At 39.3% G+C, this 19,830-nt stretch overlaps 1 protein-coding gene across 2 annotated transcripts; it reads left to right on the top strand.

Annotated features, from left to right (window-relative positions):
• Window positions 1–1,225: 1,225 nt before the first annotated feature.
• On the top strand, window positions 1,226–16,937 carry impdh2 (IMP (inosine 5'-monophosphate) dehydrogenase 2). Of its 2 annotated transcripts, XM_042491853.2 has the most exons (15): window positions 1,226–1,709; window positions 3,844–3,892; window positions 5,549–5,650; window positions 5,771–5,845; window positions 6,969–7,175; window positions 7,500–7,587; window positions 7,726–7,925; window positions 8,408–8,498; window positions 9,410–9,505; window positions 10,675–10,746; window positions 13,996–14,139; window positions 14,509–14,653; window positions 15,178–15,321; window positions 16,257–16,340; window positions 16,537–16,937. In XM_042491853.2, the coding sequence occupies exons 1-15, from the start codon at window positions 1,612–1,614 to the stop codon at window positions 16,556–16,558; spliced, it is 1,617 nt and encodes a 538-aa protein (XP_042347787.1). In that variant the 5' UTR covers window positions 1,226–1,611; the 3' UTR covers window positions 16,559–16,937. The 2 variants fall into 2 exon arrangements, with proteins under 2 accessions (XP_042347787.1, XP_042347788.1); XM_042491854.2 differs by lacking the exon at window positions 10,675–10,746 and having other exon boundaries at window positions 1,227–1,709.
• The last annotated feature ends 2,893 nt before the right edge of the window (window positions 16,938–19,830 follow it).

Raw genomic sequence — 19,830 nt, 5'->3', positions numbered from 1 at the left:
TCTGTGATGTAGTGAAAGGGCAAATGTTTGTTTTTTTTAAAATAATCATTATTTTTCTCAACAGGTACTGTGACACGTGTTGCTGAAACCCAGGTCACCTCTGCCCTTATCAGATTGGCACCTATTGAATCTCACAGCCTGGGACCAGGGTGTCTGCTGCAGCCTAATATAGTTATGTGTAATTGCCAAGACATTATTAACTGCGCCACCACTGTGCCAGACCTTATGTGTGTGACCCAGTTTTACGTAGACACAGTAAGGTGGAGCGTGAGGAGGAGTGCACCCCCAAGTGTTTGTTCCAAAGCAGGACAGGGAGGCACTTGCTGTTCTAAAACAGCTATAGTATGTTTGGAAGCAATGTTAGGATGTGACCAGATGATGTGGGGCACATTTTGAACTTCTGATCTCTGAGAAATACATTAAATAGTTTCCAAAAAAAACAGCCAAGAGCACAGTATTATATAAATTTTGGAGCTGCAGTATATTTTTAGCTGCAAACTATTAAAATAGGGTCATGTTGACACCACAGTGATGGCCTCAATGATGCACCTGTTAGTTTGTAACGGTGGTGAAAAGTAAGTCCAGTTTAAGCTACTTGTACTTAAAATTATTCCATATAATGCCATTTTTGTACTTCTACTCCATTACATTTCAAAGGGAAACTTTGTACCTTCTATGCCACTATGTACTACAAAAGCTTTATTTAAGAGTTACTTTTGCTAATTCAATTATTATTAAAACAAAATAATGTTAACTAATAAATTGAAACTGATGTAAAATCCTAGAATAAACAATGTAGGAATATAAAGTTGTTAAAATTAACTCAACCTTTGCCAGATTCACTAAAACATTAACATTTGTAATCCAAAAACATACGTTATTTTATACATATATTCACACCCCTCTGCTCTGATAAGGTACAGTCCCTATACAATATCAAAACTAGAGATCACTCAGTAGCCTTAAATATGTTTTTAACAGGTGCTCTTTTGAATTAAGCCTTTAAAATATAATATATTTAAAGTTTTTGCCATATCATATTAATTATAACAAGAAGTCATTGTGTTAATGCTGATGTTAATAGTTGACTCTTTACATATTACTTGAAAATACTTATTTCTTTATTTTCAATAACTGGGACACAATGAAAGTTATTTTCTGTTAATGATTTTTAAAAACATAGAAATGAGGGGGCGGGTCGACCGGAAGTGACGTCGGCGTCGGAAACGTTGTCAGATGGGAATAACGCACGTGTCTGAGGGAAGTGTAGAAAGAACATGAACGCTGAACCCCGGCGGGCAGAAAGGCCTGAGAGAGGACACACAAGCGTTCATGTTGACATTTTCTGTGCAGTTTCTTGCCAGTAACTGACACTCAGACGACGGGACTCTTCTCGGGTGCTTAGAGGCACGTGGAGCAGGACAACGCTTAGACCGTGAAGTGACCGAGAGGAAGAGCAACACACAGGGCGACGGAAGAAAGTTCTCGGTCTCTGTTCCGGGGCCTGCGTGTGTTGTCTGTTTTTGTACTCGCTCGTCGCCATAGCAGCTTATTAACTTACTTTATTACTAGCTAAACATTAAAGGACCTGTGAGGGTACATTTGGACGTCATGGCGGACTACCTGATCAGCGGGCAGACCGGTTACGTTCCCGAGGATGGGCTGTCAGGACAGCAGCTGTTCAACGGAGGAGACGGACTCACATACAAGTAAAGACATGATCACTCACAGTCCTCTGTCCCGGACTCACAGGCCAGGCACGACAACACACTCACCCAACAGCTGCTGTACTACCGTCCAGTGTTGTAATGTGACATTAGCTAACTGCTAACAGTTAACCAGCTCCCTCCGCTTCACATGTCACTGTTGAACTCACCGGAACAGCAACTTAATCTGCTGGTGCAAAAGTCAGTCATCCTTTTTGGGGACAACAGTGGCAGTTTAATTATTGATTGGTCGATCTATTATTTGCCTAAATGAAAAATTTTCTTCCCCTTTTAAAGGTATAGTCCGTAAAATGAATCCTACTCCCAAAACACTGCATGCTACATTTCCCATAATGCAACCAATGCTACTTTTCATCATGACTTACAGGGTTACCTTTACCTCCAGAGCTAAAGAAATCTCTATGCAACGTTTTTACAGGTTAAGTTAGTTAATTTTTTTGTGGCAAGTAAACTAAACTTAACATTGTGGATTGTCCCTTTAATTGTCCAAACTAATCACTCATTCACACTAGTAGTCACCAGAGAATGAAAAGGTGCCTTAAATTTCTAGTTCTTGGTAAATTATTAACCCAATGTATGCAGTTTGTAAAATGAAACTGGAGTCAGACGATCTGCTCTGATGTTGTGGCATATTAATATAAATAGAAGTTGCATGGTTATTTAACTGTCTACTTTGATATAAAGACAACGTTTGTTGTGCCCCCAGACTTGCATATAACAGGTAATTGGCAGCACAGTTGGCAGCACACAAATACACAAAACACACATTTGGATTTTGTTAATCCGTGAAGTTTGTTTGTTACTCTATTCTTATGGAAAGTTTATTGTTTTCACCTTTTAGATTACACATTGCCAGCCATAAAAAAGATTGCTGACAAATAAAATATGTGTCTTAAAAAAGGGAAAACACTTGTGTAGACTGAACTGCAGCCTCTTGGAAATGAAATGGGGATCACATTCCTTCTGTATACACACTGGTCCCAAATTTAGGTCCTAGCTTACGCAGTCATGTGTTGTTATGCTGTCCGGACACTGGATATTCTGATAGCATCTGCTTGGTAGTCCTAAACAACAAAGAGCAAATAGTAGTGTCGTGAATTGACTGGATGCAGGCACCTATTCATGTCCGAAATCCTAGATTATATCTATGCCATCTATGCCTCTTATACAGGGTTCGTACACACAAAAATATATCATCGATACATAAAAACATTTATTTATATCTACAAATTCGTCAAAGTGTAAAGAACACAGAAATATTGAAGGATTTATTGATGGGGAAAATAATCTACACTTGTGGCACTAGTCTGTCATATCATTGCAGTGAAATACTGCTGTATCTGCCAACCCTTTATCATGATAGGCTTAAAATTTACATACTTATTCTTACCAATATCCAAAAAGTATTTAAAAGAATTGAAATGATATGATAGGAGATGTTGGGAAACGCAGGTTACTCATTTCTTTTTGTTAAGCAAAGATGTTTGATATCAATATCAAATACAGTAGTATTAAAGCAAACGTGTACTAGTGACCCTTTGACCTGCCAACCCCCTGATGTTATTGATTCATTTAAATGCTATTGGTAATGTATCAAAGTAAAGAAGTAATGGCTGACAGTCACTCTTTCCACATCCTTGAACACATGGCCACATCTCTTTTTGGTTTCATCGTCACACTTGCCTCACTGCCACTCATACGCCACATGATCCACATACCTTGCATTTAAGCATTGCATTTAAGAAGTTCCCTAATGCAAAAACGTTTCACACTTACACCCGTAACCGGACCCATTATGAGGATTCCCGAGAAATGCTATGTGGTCTTTGGAGTAGATTAAGCTACATTACTTTTTCCTTGAATACCTGTTGCACGTGTTATTCTTTAGGTACATGTTCAGTTATCACATTAAAAAAAAATCCTAGATTTATTTACTGTACCTTTATGTCAAATAAGTAATGTTTAGTGTTACCCTTATGTTTTAGTTATAAGTTTTGAAATGTGATTTTCCGGATTATGAATGAAATCTGTAATGTGCTCATGTTTTATTGGCTTAGGTGGGTTCAAAAATGTTCGGATGGATCTGCTCTAACCTTGTCTCTCGTCTCTCCCTCAGCGACTTCCTGATTCTGCCAGGCTACATCGACTTCACAGCAGAACAAGTGGTGAGTTGTGATGAAGGACAAATATTTACCAACACATAAAATCTGATTAACGTTGCTGTTGCGGTATTAAACTAATCTGAACGTGGGATGATGCTCAGGATGGGAGCAGATGAGGAGAGAGGGAGGATTATCGTCTGTGTGCTTCCCAGCACAAATATTCTCTGAATTTGGCTCATAGTGCCCCACAAACCAGAGCAGTAAATTATGGCCTCCTGGGATTAATAGTCAACCCTGGTACTTTAACTTCTAAAGCAGGACTTTGTAAGTGTAGCTGAAAGCTGCCACTATAAGATTTAGGGAATAGTAAATTGTAAAACGTAGTGAAACAGTTGCACAAGTAGACGAGATTCATCACGTGATAAAGCTTTACCCAACTGACTACCTTCCCTAGAATGTTATTTGTAACATGCTCTATTAGAGTACTCAAACAAAGTAATGTATTGTAAATACTCTGGATTACTTTTGGAATACTTCAAAATAATTTTGCGGGGCTCATTTGTCTAGTCTAATATTTTCTTGCCAAAAAACATTTCTGACATTGTTCTGGCTGTGCATCTCCTCTGCCATTGTTGTGTGGCAGATGAACTGCACACAGTTTTTTCAATCTGTTTATGGAAAATGTGTGCGTCATATGAATTTTACATTGTATCCCAACATCAAGCAAGTGTCCATTTCTGTCCTCTCCGAGTCCACATTAAATCCGTAACATATGAACTTCTGTTACATCTACATACAATGACTTTAATGAAAAGAGGAGCACCTTATTTATGACTGGATTGAAAAACATACCTTTGAGTTTTCTAAATAATCTGGTATACAGTAATACCGTGATACTGCCCAAGCACTTATTTATCTCCCTCCAGCCAGCTGCCCCCTCATTTAGGTTTTTGTAGTTAAATGAAGAGGTGTTTTGTCCATAACTCCTCATTTCAACTTCATTAATCAGCCGTTCTTTATCCATTGCAGTGCAAACAGGGCATCAGACCGAAGTTCAGCTCAAAACGTCAGCGTTACGTCACTTGAGTCTAGGTTGTACATTCCAATAGAAACCAATGCAATCAAACCGCTTTTTGTCGCTGACGCTCACTTGCGTCGCATTCAGTCATGACAGGGTACATATAATTATATATACACCAAGATCGCTGCTACACGTGGTCAGAACCACGATGAATTACACACAGCCCAAAAGAGGCATGCTCTGCACTCCACTGCATGGATTCAGAGAGCCTGTTTATTCAGAGTTTATTTATCTTGATTGTGTTACATGTAAAATTACCAAATTAGACACTGTACCTCCTTGGGTCCCCAGCAATACACTCGCCAAGTGTGAAGTAATTTGGATGACTGGCCCTTGAAATTTGCCAGTGACACACTAGACACAAACTCACATATAGGGATTCCTTGCTTTTTTTAAAAGGATGAAGTCATTGTCCACATGGATACAAAGTTACCAGAGTTTTGAAAAGTCTTCACCCAAGAAGACTTTTCAATAATCTTTATTATAGTGACTTAAAACTATGTTTAGACTGGAGGCAAAAACATATAGGAAAATATCTGTTACCAAATATCTCGACATACACGTGAACAGAGCCTGAGTATCATAATGTTTATATGTTTCTCAGTGTACCAAATATCCTCCTGATGTCTTTTGTCCAGGATCTGACCTCAGCGCTTACCAAAAAAATCACCATGAAAACTCCCTTCGTCTCCTCTCCCATGGACACCGTCTCAGAGGCCAGCATGGCAATAGCTATGGCAGTAAGTATGACACATAAACACATGGTTTACCATGGGTATTAAAGCGTTAATTTGTCCTGCTATCACATTGGCACACTGTGTTGATTGCTTACACACACCTGATGTGTTGTCTCCTCCCAGCTAACAGGTGGCATCGGCTTCATCCACCACAACTGCACTCCAGAATTCCAGGCCAATGAAGTTCGCAAAGTCAAGGTAGTGATGATGATATTTTCTCTTTACACTCCGTCATCCCCTTCTGGTCTTTCATTGAGTACTTTTACATGCACAAAACAGTCCGGTTTTAGCTCTTATTCCAAAAAGGACTATATTCCTACTAAGCTGTTAACATGTCTGATGAAAATGAGTACTCCACTAATATTCCCATTTACATGAAGCCGTGCATACTCCCATTAACGCTCCCTAATGTATCATTTATCACGTCAAAATATGGAAAAGTAGAACAGCTGGAGCCAATTGTCATGTTGCGTCTTTACATCAAAATAGGATTTTTTTTTTACCAGTGGCAGACTTGCTGGACTTCTTGTTTTGCTTAGAACTGTTGGATTGTCTTTGCATGCATCTCTACCCCACAACCTTGCAAACTGTTGGTAATTATGTTTATTTATAACATATATATGAAAACTCACAACACTGACCGTAAACAAACAAGTGGCTGTGTGTTGCAAACTGCCGTTAAAAAAAAAAAAAAAACCCAGTTGAGATTAATATTCTGAATTGGCTGTATACATGTGTAAATAATGCTCCCAGAACCCGAAAAGTACAGGCATATCCTACATGTCTTAATCTGAAAATGCTAAACTCGGAAAACAGCCTGATTTGGAATATTTAAACAGAATATGCTGTTTATATGACGGTACCAAAGTCAGAATGTTGTCATATTTGGAATAAAAGGGGAATACTGGTGTGCATGTAGCTAGTCATTTTCCTCATCTGCTCATCATATTCTTACATGATCATTTTTCTTTATTTTTGTCTTTATTAATTTGATGTGCATCTTTTTTCTGCCATCTCACATCAGCTTCTCTTTGTCTTTCTTTATTTTTATTTGCTGCTCTCAGTTTGAATGATGTAGAAGTGTGTCATGTCCCTGCATCCCTTGCTCCTCTGCTCTAGATTGTAGGCAGTTGAATGCTCAAATATTCTTCATCCAACCCTCCTTATTTAATCCCTTTCACCCTCTCTTTCTTTTCCATACTGGCTTTCAAATGCAACTCCCGTTTGTATTTCTTTTTGTTTTACACCATTCTGCTCCTGCCTCCTGTATTCTTCCACACCCGTCCTTTTCCTCACCACCTTCCTTCCCTCCCACCTCCAGCGTTATGAGCAGGGCTTCATCACAGACCCAGTGGTGATGAGCCCCAACGAGCGTGTTCGGGACGTCTTCCAGGCCAAGGCTCGCCACGGCTTTTGTGGAATCCCCATCACTGACAACGGCAAAATGGGCGGCAAGCTGGTGGGCATTATCTCTTCCAGAGACATTGACTTCCTGAAAGAGGAGGACCACAACCTGCCACTGAGCGAGGTGGGTGGAGGCTGGACATGCCTGACTTAAAACACTGTGGTGCTGGATGCAAGTTTTTGGAACTGATTAATTGAAATTTTATGAAGCACTTTGATATTTTTGTGTAAAACAGAGCCCCACCCATACTGAATTTTTGAGACTGATGTAGGATTATTTTCTAATTGACTGAGTAATAAACTTTATGGACAAAAATGATTGTAAATATAACATTAAATTACTAAACAGCTAAAACCTACAGAAAAGTTTCTACATTTCCTGAAACATCTGCACCAAGCTCCGATACGTCCTTTTATTCATGTTCTGTGTGTGTCCCTGTCTTGACAGGTGATGACGAAGCGAGAGGATCTCGTGGTCGCCCCTGCTGGAGTGACACTGAAGGAAGCTAATGAAATCCTCCAGAGGAGTAAGAAAGGTCAGAAGGATGTTACATTTTTATTCTTTACGAGCAGGATTTTTTATCATTGTAGTTAAAAGTATGACATAGCAGAGTTTAACTTGCATCCAGGTGTGAATGTATGAACACGTTTAACCTCCTGAATTCCTCCTGCAGGAAAGCTGCCGATAGTGAATGAAGAGGGCTCCCTGGTGTCCATCATCGCCCGCACAGACTTGAAGAAGAACAGAGACTTCCCTCTGGCCTCCAAAGACTCGCGCAAACAGCTGCTATGTGGCGCTGCCATCGGCACCCACAACGACGACAAGTACCGATTGGACCTGTTGGTGCAGAGCGGTGTGGATGTAATTGTACTGGTGAGCAGGATGAGTTTTAGAGATGGAAACCAGACAGGGCAGGCTGGGCTCAACTGGCTTGCAATTCTCTATTGGGAACAGTTTCCGACTTTGTGGTGCGGATTAGGGAGCTTTTATCACTGACAAAGCGGGACCGTTGGTGGAGAACAGACTGGAACTCAGCTCTTTCACAGATATGTAATGGGTTTACTGGGTTTACTTAATTTAGCAGCATTGTGGTGCACAGCAGAGTAGATATCAACATTTCTGAAGCATACTGTACGCTGTTGAATTCGCTACCATTGAGTGTGTTAATGAGGGTTTTTGATGAAATGAAAATCCCTGATCTCACAACAGTGAGAGCAGATTTGATGGTGTGAAGATGATTTGCTCTGGATTCAGTACATTTGAGGTTATAGGTTGTCTGAAAGCTGTGAAGTGTACAAACTCAGAGTAATGATGCTCTGTAAATAACAATGCCATGTGTCTTTGTGTCCTTCCAGGACTCGTCTCAGGGCAACTCAATCTTCCAGATCAACATGATCAAATATATCAAAGAAAAGTATCCAGATCTACAGGTCATCGGAGGCAACGGTAACCACACCTTTCTTTGCCTAATAGCCAGAAAGGTTTTTCCATTGATCCCAGTGACCCATCCTCAGTGATCACGTTGCGTAGTTAGAAATGCACACACTGTCTATGGTTACATTCACACCAGTATTTCCCTTATTATTTAAAATATGACAATGTTCAGAATTTGATGCAGGTCATGTAAACAGCATATTCAGTTTAAATATTCAAAATTAGGCCGTTTTCCAAATTGAGCATTTTTCGATTAAGACGTGGGATATGCCAGTGTTATACAGGTTTTAGGAGCGTTATTTGGGCATGTAGCTAATATGCGTTATTCTGCAGTTTGTGACAAACGGGGGGGCTCCGTGCATTGCCATGGATAAATTGTACACAAACAGACTCACCAACAGTTTGCCATGCTGTGATAGAGATGCATGCCCAAAAGAAAAGCCCTCATTTCTGGATGGCAGAAGAAACATACCTGCTTTAAAAGAATATAAAAGAGTTGGTTATCAGTAAGTTTTTGAATATGCATAAATATTGCAGCGACAACCTTTTCAAGGCAGTGGTTGAAGGAGTGAAAGTGGAGACTGAGCTTGCATGGTCCAAGAAGTCCCTCACCAGTGGGGAAACTGTGGAAAAAAAATATATTTTGATGTAAAGAATTAAAATGACCAGCAGCTCCACCTGTTCTACTTTTCCATATTTTGACACAATGAAGGACATGTTAATGGGGTTTGCGCAGCTGCATGTAAACTGGAATCTTATGAAATATTCATTTTCATTAGCTATGTAAATAGCTTAGTGAGAATATTGTCTTTTTCAGAATAAGGGCAAAAGCCTGAATATTTTGTGCATGTAAACATAGTTGGTGAGAGACAATTGTCACAGTTCAGCTCTGACTTCCCTCTGTCTCCCCCTCTCTGCTGTAGTGGTGACTGCAGCTCAGGCTAAGAACCTGATAGATGCAGGAGTGGACGGGCTGAGGGTGGGGATGGGCAGTGGCTCCATCTGCATCACACAGGAAGGTGAGTGACTGACTAGAAAACACTGCATCACCAACAGCCTCACTAACTGCTTTCATCCATAAAGCAACATCAGCATTTCTGTTACCTCAAATGTGGTGAAATTTGCCAATCAAAGAGGAAAAGGACAATTTCAGTGATATTATGTGCAGGTTGTCAGTTTTTTTAATGGCTTTGGTTTGGCAGTTGAAAATGGGATGCTGAGTGTCCAGTTTCCTTGATAACATGATGTCAGCTCAGTGATGGCATGAAAATGATTGTTTACTTCATCAGTTAGTGGTTTTAGCCTGTGTAGTGTGTCTTAGTGGAAGACCATAGTGGAGAGGAGTTTGCATGGTCTGGAAACTGTTTGACATCCTCCTGGTTTAGTTTTTTTCATGATGTTCACATCCTGTATATCACTGTCATATGGATCATCAATATTGTAATTTAATGCATTGGTCTATTCTGTACACACATCTGTTGCACCTCTGTCTGTCCAGGGAGAGGGATTCTTCCTCAGTTGCTCTTTCTGTGGTTTCTTCTGCTTTTCCCCCGTTAAATGGTTTTTGAGGGAGTTTTTTACTCATCTGCTGTGAGGCTCAAAGGTTAGAAAGGTGTTGTATGCTGATCAGATAGTAAAGCCCCCTGAGGCAAAATGGAAACGTGATACTGGGCTATATAAATATAATTGACATGATCTGAAAATTGATTGCACATCTAAACCTTTTCAGGAGGCTCAGGTGGTAAAACAAGCATGTCAGAACGAGTCTCTCTGGCGCCGCCTGCTTGATTACCTTTGCAAGTCATGCAGATTGTTAAAGAACATGAGCTGTGATTGGTCGGAGTTCAGTGTATAGTCTGACATTTCATAACTAAGTTTGGATTTTAAAATTTAAGGATTCACAAAGCTGTGATTTGTCTGGCATAGTTAAAAGGTACACAGTAGATATTGTTTGTCTCTTTGCTTCTTGTTGTCTCTTTTTTGTCTTTTTGTCTTGTCCCAAGATTCCTCTTAAATGACTAGCAGCATTTGTTCTTGTTCATTTTCTTTTGCTTATGGTTTTCTTTACTTTTGTCTGTCATCTTCATCTTATTTTCTTCTCACCTGCCTCCTCCTCTTAAATCCCCTCCTACTTCCCACCCTGGTGTTTTTATGGTGTGTCTTCGTGTGAGTGTGTGTCTATGTCCAGCTCCCCCCACTGTACCACCAGCAATAAAGCTCCACAGCCCCAAAACCCCAACCACTGTTACGGGATACTCCAGTAAGTTTTCCTGCCCACCTTAGCCTGTACTGGGCTCCTATTGGCTCCACTTTCACAGTGTGCCTGCCCCCCTCACAGCCTGCTGCATTGATTGGTTAACAGCTTTGCATCAGTAAAAGTAGCAGAGATAGTTGTCGTAGGTTTTTTGTTTTTGAGAGCTGGCCTTGGGTGTTTGAGGTTTTGGGGTTTTGCTTGTCCCTGTGTCCTCACTAATCTGTCAATCATCCTGAGTGAATGTTGCTCCTCTTCCACTCACTTTACTGACCCGCTGGTCTCTGGTGTTGATGATGTCATTAGATTAAGACCACGTCTATTTGTGTCCATGGATTGCTTGTGGATACAATGGTCAGATGGTGGTTAGTTTAAAGGGATAGTTCGGATATTTTTGATGTGGGGTTGTATGAGGTAAGGTAGATAGTATGGGGGCAGCACAATAAACACATTTTAGCCACTTAAAAAATACTATAAGAGTTAAAGTGCAGCTACGTTGTGAATATTTTAACCTCTTTCCCCACTGTCACCTCCAATTGCCGTCTGACAGATCATTCTGACAGGGACGGCTTCAGCGCCCCATCTATGCCCAGACTCCTTTGACAAAAACACTCAGGGACTTCTGGTCTAACGCTGACTTTATCAGTTAGTTTGTTTTGGGCTTTGTTGAATTCGAACACAATAACTCAAAGTCACTGATAGAGGCTGCAGTAGACCATCAGCTCTTGTTTTCAGCAGTATAAAATCACTGTTTTTCTCAATCGAATCTGGCTTTAAGGAGAGTTGTGTAACAGCTTCAGATCCCCATCTGAAATTGCTGTCAGATGGCAAGATAAGGTACTTAAATATTCTAAATAGCGCACACTTAAAACAGATAACGGCGTTTTTAGGTGGCTAAAATGTGTTTTACTGCTTCCACTGTCCACAGCAGTACGTTGCTTCTCCAAATTAGGGGCATGCCGTCTGACATCTACTATATTTAATACATCTATGGAAAAGTACCTCATACAGCCCAACTTCAAATGATCTAATCTATCCCTTTAAGGCCACACCTTGTGTGCTGCTCCTGTGACAGGATTGTGATTCATTGGCTCCTCCCATCATTGTATCAGTTGCAGACCACAGCTCTCATTCATTTCTAACACCATCCCTAACACGTGGCATTGGAGCGAGTGGCTCAGAAATGCAGCTGGCGGCCTCTAGGTGTCTTTGTGTAGCAGAGGTGGTGAACCTGCTGAGGTTTGACTGGGATCAGGCAGGTTATATTTCAGCTGACACCTTTGCGTTATAATTAATCATTATTATCAAGGACAAGGCGGCCTTGATAAATGTATCTTTGTTTAGCCATTTGTGTCATATTCTGATTTTCATGACCCATTTTTTAGTAGTCCGCATAATACCGTCATAGTCTGCCAAAGATGCCAACTGTGATTTCTGCACCCAAAGCAAAATACTTTTATATTGTAGCATGGCTCTATAAGAGGCCACATCACCTGCTGTGTGTAGTCTGAGCAGCATTGGGTCTGAAAAAGGATGAGCTGTTTCTGTGTTGTGTGTCTTTTCATTTTTACATCAAGTTTTCTAAGACTATATGTACAGAGCAGTAAAAAACACAGTCATGTATTGTAGCTTCAACACACGGGTTTCACAGATTATTAAAAACACGCACTGTATATCATAACACATAAACATAATGAAAGAAAGTCACAACACTGTCATCTACAATGTTTTAAATTATCATTTAGAGGCCAGGGTGAAGTCCCTTTAATAGCTGTAGTTCAGTATAAAGTTAAAATCCTTAAGATTTTAATTCAATCAAGCCAAACATTTTTGATTTTGTTTATGGTGAGCATTTTTGCAGTAGTAGCTTTTCAAAGTATTCACATTCTGTAACACTGTAATGCTCCTTTAATACGTAACGTTGATTGTAATTCATTCCTGTCATAAATTTAAGTGGCCTACTCATGTTTGCCGACCATGTGAGTTTGCCTGGTTACTCTGTGAAAAGATACACCAGCTGCACCTCTGTTGTATGTTGCTTGCTGCCTTACAAACTTTGGGACCTATGAGATAAGACTTAATTAATTAATAGAAAGTCACGTTACAGCAGCTCAGATGTCAGCAGCAATAGAAAAGAGGAAAAAAATGATTTGAGTGAAGATTAAGGATAAGAATATGACAAATAAAAATGATATAAAATTGAAAATAAAATGAAAATAAAATATAGTATCTGTATGTACACACTAGATATACCTTTCACATACACAGAAACTGTGTTTCCATGATTGATAGTTGCACAGGATAATTGTAATGCACATAGTGTGTCGTATATTATCTGGAAAATACAGAATTAGTATTAAACCACAAGCGTCCTTGTAACTTGTACAAAGAGCGCTTGGCAATATTTATTCTCAGATCATGGCCATCAATATATAGCAGGATAATTAGGACAAATATTTTGGAAAGTACCATGCAGCCCCGAGTTCACAGGAAGTAAAACAGCTCTACTGGTTAAAAAAAAGGAATCGGGATTTTTCTCTTTGTTAGCATATTTGAGTCCCTTACTTGATGGTAGTAAGATTAGTGGTTGAAATCTTAAAGATGTTAAAAAGAATTAATTAGTGCTCTTCAGTTGAATAGAGGCAGGATTTAGTATGTGACCGGTTTGTAGTCTCAGCGGTGTGTGCGTGGGATTTGTTTGCTGATGCGACAAGTTTAACTTCCTCATTCTCACTTTTCTTAAACTAACATGACAATAGAAAAAGTCATGTTCCCAGACTGTCTACTCATTCACAGTGTGAGCTTTTTTTTTTTTTTTTAAACATCACTGGGATTTTCCACCATGCATGCTTGTCAACTCAGTTGAACTCTCTGAGCTCCATTAGGAAGTCTTTGATAATCAAATGATCAGACAGCTGATGGCTTCTGGTTCTAAAGCTCGTCTGTAGGGTGAAGTATGTTCCTGTAAACTTACGATGATGACATCAAAGAATGATTGGCTGGTAAAGACACAAAAAACTAAATTTTATTCCAACTCCCTATGCAAGTCTGCAATGCTTTTCACGGTGAAGTGAGTTAGTAGTATGTGAGCTTCAGTTGTGTTTTCGCCGCTGGTTTGTCCTGTACTACATACCGACCTCTTAACCTACCAGCCATCATGAGACTTGAAACATGTAGCTAAAATGAGTAAATCCAACAGCTGTACACATTTTCTCACGTCATTAATTCGTCCACCATCTCTCTTCTTCCTCTCCTCAGTGCTAGCGTGCGGCAGACCACAAGCCACAGCTGTCTATAAAGTATCAGAGTATGCCAGACGTTTTGGCGTGCCGGTCATCGCTGATGGCGGCATCCAGACTGTCGGGCACATCGCCAAAGCCCTGGCTCTGGGAGCATCCACAGGTATGGATAGATGGGTGTTTCAGAGTTTAAAACTGAAATATTTAGATGACAGATGAGATATGCACTCGAGTGAAATTAAACCATTTTATTTTAGATTTGATTACAAGATCTATTTGTTTATTATTTTTTGTAATAGTCATCTGTCACAGTTTATGTAATACATGTTACAGAGAGGATTATAATTTGAACAGTAGATTTTCAGATTTGGATTATGTTGTTTACTGCCCTCCGTGTGAAACCAGATTTACACTCAAAAATAGCAAAAAGACCAGCTGTTTCCAGACTTTTACTCCATTTAAGCGTTTAAGTCGTTTTTTTTATTCATTTCCAGTCTTCTAATCTAACTTCCACTCACTAAACTCTGTCCAGTGATGATGGGCTCTCTGCTGGCTGCCACCAGTGAAGCTCCAGGGGAATATTTCTTCTCTGACGGCATCAGGTTGAAAAAATACCGCGGGATGGGCTCCCTGGATGCCATGGACAAAAACCTGGGCTCCCAGACCCGGTACTTCAGGTACAGAAACACTAACACTGGTTTAATGGACTGCATCATTCAAACTAATTAGAGCTCATAGTTGGGTAACAGCAAGAGTGACTGTCTGCTGTACTCACTCTTACCCCAAAAGAGAGAAATATGAAAGTGCACTTTTGCATTCTACACGGTGTAGCCTCGTCTCACCACAAAAGTTTTTCCCAAATGTCAACACTTCTTCCTCATGTGATTCTCAGTGGTTTCCAAAACTTTTGCAGTCACACAGAGTTGCAGACATTTTATTGAATAATGCTCATGTCGAATCTTCATTTTGGTTTGAAAGTAAATATCACAACATTCTCAAAAGGAGAGTATTCAGAAGATGAATTCCTTTAATTTAATCACCCTGTTATGAATCATTAGCCACACAGTGGCAGTACACAGGCTGTAGACAAGATCCTTTGCTTTAAGGTGAGAGACAGGAAACCTCACAAGAGTGCACTCTCTCTGTGCAACTGTTACCATCATACCACTCATGTCTTTATTTCCGTCCTCTCCCCTCACAGTGAGTGTGACAAGATTAAAGTTGCTCAGGGTGTTTCTGGAGCGGTGCAGGACAAAGGCTCCATCCACAAGTTTGTTCCATACCTGCTGGCTGGCATTCAGCACTCCTGCCAGGACATCGGAGCGAAGAGTCTCACACAGCTCCGGTAATAACACACAGGCAGACTGTTGATTGTGTAAAATTGTCTCTTAGGGAATTCTCATGGGATGGACGTACATGCGCACAGAATAGTAAAACAAAGGGGGATTTTTCTTCATGGGCGATTTTAGTGGACAATTTTGGCAGTTTAACTTGGAAGTGAAATGGAAAAGATAATTTCTCTATATGTGCACTTTTCCCACATGGCCTTTAAATGGCACTCAGGCATCAGAACTTAGAAAACCAATGCTGAAAATATTATTAGCATCTACAGCTTCCTAGTATTGTAACGTCTAAGTAGACAGTTGTATGCCATCAAATCATGCAAAAGGTACAAGGTAACTTTATTGTCATTTTTCTTAAATGTAGTTTAAGAGGAAATGAAATTTTAGGTGATCCTAAATCCTGCTCCATCTTTTGGCGTTGAAGGAGGAGTTGAGGAGTCTCACAGCCTGGGGAAAGAAAAACATCACAGTTTTGTATGTCCCCAAAAGAGAAAACATCAGTCATGACAACAGGTCATAGTATAGTCTGACATCAACAGTGTTCAGGGTGTGATGCATTGTGCTCTGTCTCTATGATATACAGCGTAGTATGCCCTAAAAGTCATGGCAAACTCATTAAAATTATTAAAAAATCATACTACATAATTCGATAAAAGTCACCGTAATGCGGGTAGAAATCTAGTCCCCACATTGGAAGTCTTATGATTTCATTCACACATCCTGACTGAGTGCTTCTGAAAAACTGTGTCCACCCTACTGTATTGTAAAAATGATTAACACAGATGTTTTTGTGCACAAATCACTAAAACAGAAAACCATAATAATCAGAGTGGAAGTGAGACCTTTCTTTAGGCTTGGTACTTGGTACCCAGGGTTTGTGTTGCATGATGTATTCTTAACCCCGTGGCTGTATGTTGCATTTCTCCCCCCCTGGCAGAGCCATGATGTACTCTGGAGATCTGAAATTTGAAAGGAGAACAAATTCTGCTCAGGTGGAGGGTGGAGTCCACAGCCTGCACAGGTACACACACACAAACTGGTGTTTCTCCAGCACAAATTTACTACTTTGTTGGTTATTTCAGCTTCATGTCAACACACAGACTTTGAGTTAAACTTCCTGTTTAGCCCATCCAGTCTGTCTTAACAGGAAACCTCAGAGAGCATTGTGGAAAGGTGTGATCTTTCCCACGCTGACCAGCTCTTCTTTTTGCCCACAGTTATGAGAAGCGTCTGTTTTGAGAGGAAGCCAGCCATTCAGCCAGCATACGGAGATTCCTTCCAACAGACACATTATGCAAAAACACTACTTGCCAGGCCCTCTTACATTCATACTCCACACATACACACACCTGCCTAAGTTTCATACAAAGTAGTATTTAAAGGTAAGCTCTCACACACGCACTGTACTCTTCCAAGGATCCATTAGTCTTCCTGCCAGTGTCATCTATGCATTGTCTGTGTTTGTGTGTGAAGGAGGGGAACTAAGCCTTTATCAATCAGTGCACGTGTGATTGAGTCCTCCAATGCCTTTCATGTTGTGATTAAAATAAAATGTCTGGTGTGTCCATGTTAAGGCAAAAAAAGTCGTCCAATAATAAAGCGTACTTTTTTTTCACAAGCTGCTATTGTCAGTATGTGTCATTTTACATTAATCTGGAAAACATTAGGATTGTTTTTAAGATCCAATACATATCTTTTAGACATTAAAGCAAGATTGACTTTTTCAGATTAAAAAAAAATCTACAGAATGCAGAGACAATTTAATAACTTAACCATTGGCTGGATTCTCATGTTACCTGCAGAGGAGAAGTGTAGCTAAGAAAGACTTGCTGCAGCCTGTTGTCTCTAATGAGAAACAGTCACCAACAGCCAAGAGATCCAGTTTCTGTTTATCTGATGTAGGAAACCAGGAGAGAAAATCTTGCTATAGTGCAGTTTTTAAAATATGACCACCATACATTTTATGTTATTACACGAGACATTGATTGAATATTAAAATTATATAAAAACAATAAAGAATTGACTTAATTTCCAGACAAACTAGCAGACAAAAATCAAAGGCAGAATTGGTTCAGAAAAAACAAATCGTACATGGTTCCCATTAAATTACTAGTAACACTATTTTTAGGCCCCATAAACCTCTAGTTCCTTGGAAAGTAAAAAAAAAAAAAAAAAAATTGGTGCTGATTATCAGTGGTGGAAGTACTCCAATGCTTCACCTAAGTAAAACAACAAAAGCAAAATATACCTTAGCATCAAAAGTGTTCATTTTGTAGTTTGTTGATATGGAGACCATTTGAGGTACTTTGCATACTTCTGGGTATTTAAGCTATCAAGTCCTGCATCATATGTAAGCATATCATGAGTTTTCTGGGGACCTCTCAGTTTTTGATTTTTCATAGGAAAGATGATGTAAAAAAAAATACTAAAAACCATCGGGCTTCTAAAACTTCTATAACTTTTTTTTCTTATACTTTATTTTTTTTGTAAACAATTTCCATACAGCTTTTCAGTTTGCAATATCCAACAAATACATTTCCCAATCAAAATATACATACAAAGACATACATAAGCAACATATATGCTAAATAAATAAATTAATTAAAAAGGTATTGAAAAGACTCACATTTTCCATATTCCTTATTTTGTGAGTCACTTTTTTTTTTTTTTTTTTTTTTTTGACCAAAACTTTATTGGCTTTTTAAACAATTATAACATTAAACCAACAAAACAACCATAAAGAAACTGCAAGGATACACAAAAAAAAAAACAAAACAAAAACAATAAATATATATATATATATATATACATACACACATACATACATATATACATATACACACATACATACATATACATACATATATGTACATACATGCACATACACACACATATAATATACATCAATACATAGACATATACATATATATACATGCACACATACAGATAGTTAATATAAATAAAGTTAATTAAATTAAATTAAGTTAACAGAAAAATAAATGAGAGATCAAAATATCAGCAGCATAGAGAATGCAGGGGCTAAAGCAGAATATAGCATATTCAGTGTGTATCAAGATACAAATGAATTACTACAAAAAAGGGGCTACTGCCTGATCATGAGATGTAGCCAAGGTACTTGTTCCATTTCAATTCATACCTATCCACCTGGTTGTTAATCCCTAAGGACAGTTTCTCCAGTGCTGCCACCGTTCCAAGCTGTGAAAACCATACATGTACGGAGGAAGATCAGCTGATTTCCATTCTTTAACAATTATCTTCCTACCCAACATAATTGCTGTGTGTATCCATTCGGCTAGAGGTGCAGGGAGGGTGCTTAAGCGAGATTGGTCCCCAGAACACAGAACTAGGTGTGTAAGGTATATCTTGACCTGTAATCTGCTTTATATTTTCATGTATAGCACCCCACAAAGTCTGCACCTTGGGACATTCCCACAAAAAATGGATGAGTGTACCATGATCATTCTCACATCTCCAGCAAGTTGGACTATCTCTAAGTTTAACTCGGTACAGTCTTGATGGTGTCCAGTATACTCTGTTAATTATTTTAAATTGTACTAGTCTAGTTCTGAGTTCCCGTGACATCTTTTTTGAATTGCGCAGGATTATTTTCCATTCTGTATCATTAAAATTTTGCTTCAAGTCGACCTCCCAGGACTTCTTAAGATTAGAGGCTGGTCCTTGCTGTGCCAGTAATATTGAGTAGTATTTTGACGCTTCATGACCAGCTCAGAGATGGTAACTATTACTTTAAGGAGGTCAAACTCTAATAACAGAGTGGGGTTGGGCCCTAAAATTGTCAATAATAAATGTCTGATTTGAAGATACTTCCAGAAATTGTTATGTGGAAGGTTGTATTGCTCTTTGAGCTTTGCAAAACTTTTCACTGTAGACCCCTCATACATATCTTTTAGTGCCAGGATGCCTTTTTCTGCCCACAATTTCCAGAAAAATGTTTTTTTACCGATAAGGAGTCTCGGATTTAGCCAGATGCTGGAAGATGGGTTAAGATAAAAATTAAATTTGAAAATAGAAGACAACCTCTTCCAAATCCATCTTAGATGGAGAAATATGGGATGATCACTAACAGTCTCTGGTAGTTGAGCAGTGGTAAAATATATCAGAGGAAGACTGTCACAGATATAGTTCTCTATTTGGAACCACGGTGGTGCAGCTCGGGGTAGGGTCCAGTGGTAGGTGTCTCATACTGAAAGCGTAATGATAAAGCAATAAATTTGGAATACCCAATCCGCCCTGATCCACTGGCCTTTGCAATTTTTTCAGGCCAAGTCTAGGACGTTTGTTGCTCCACAAAAACTGATTACATAGTCTGTCAAATTGTTTGAAATATTTAAGTGGGATCTTAACCGGGAGGGCTTGTATAAGATAGTTAAATTTAGGTGCACAATTCATCTTGAGAACATTAGCCTTCCCCCACAGAGATAAGAATAGGGGGTTCCATCTTTCTATATCATTCTTAAACCTATCCAAGA

Source organism: Plectropomus leopardus, chromosome 9 (genome assembly GCF_026936395.1).
Source record: "Plectropomus leopardus strain MGB_pleo_1.0 chromosome 9, ASM2693639v1, whole genome shotgun sequence".
Classification (NCBI taxonomy): Eukaryota; Metazoa; Chordata; class Actinopteri; order Perciformes; family Serranidae; genus Plectropomus; species Plectropomus leopardus.
Note: the sequence above shows the minus strand (reverse complement) of the source record. Positions and strands in the feature narration are given on the sequence as shown.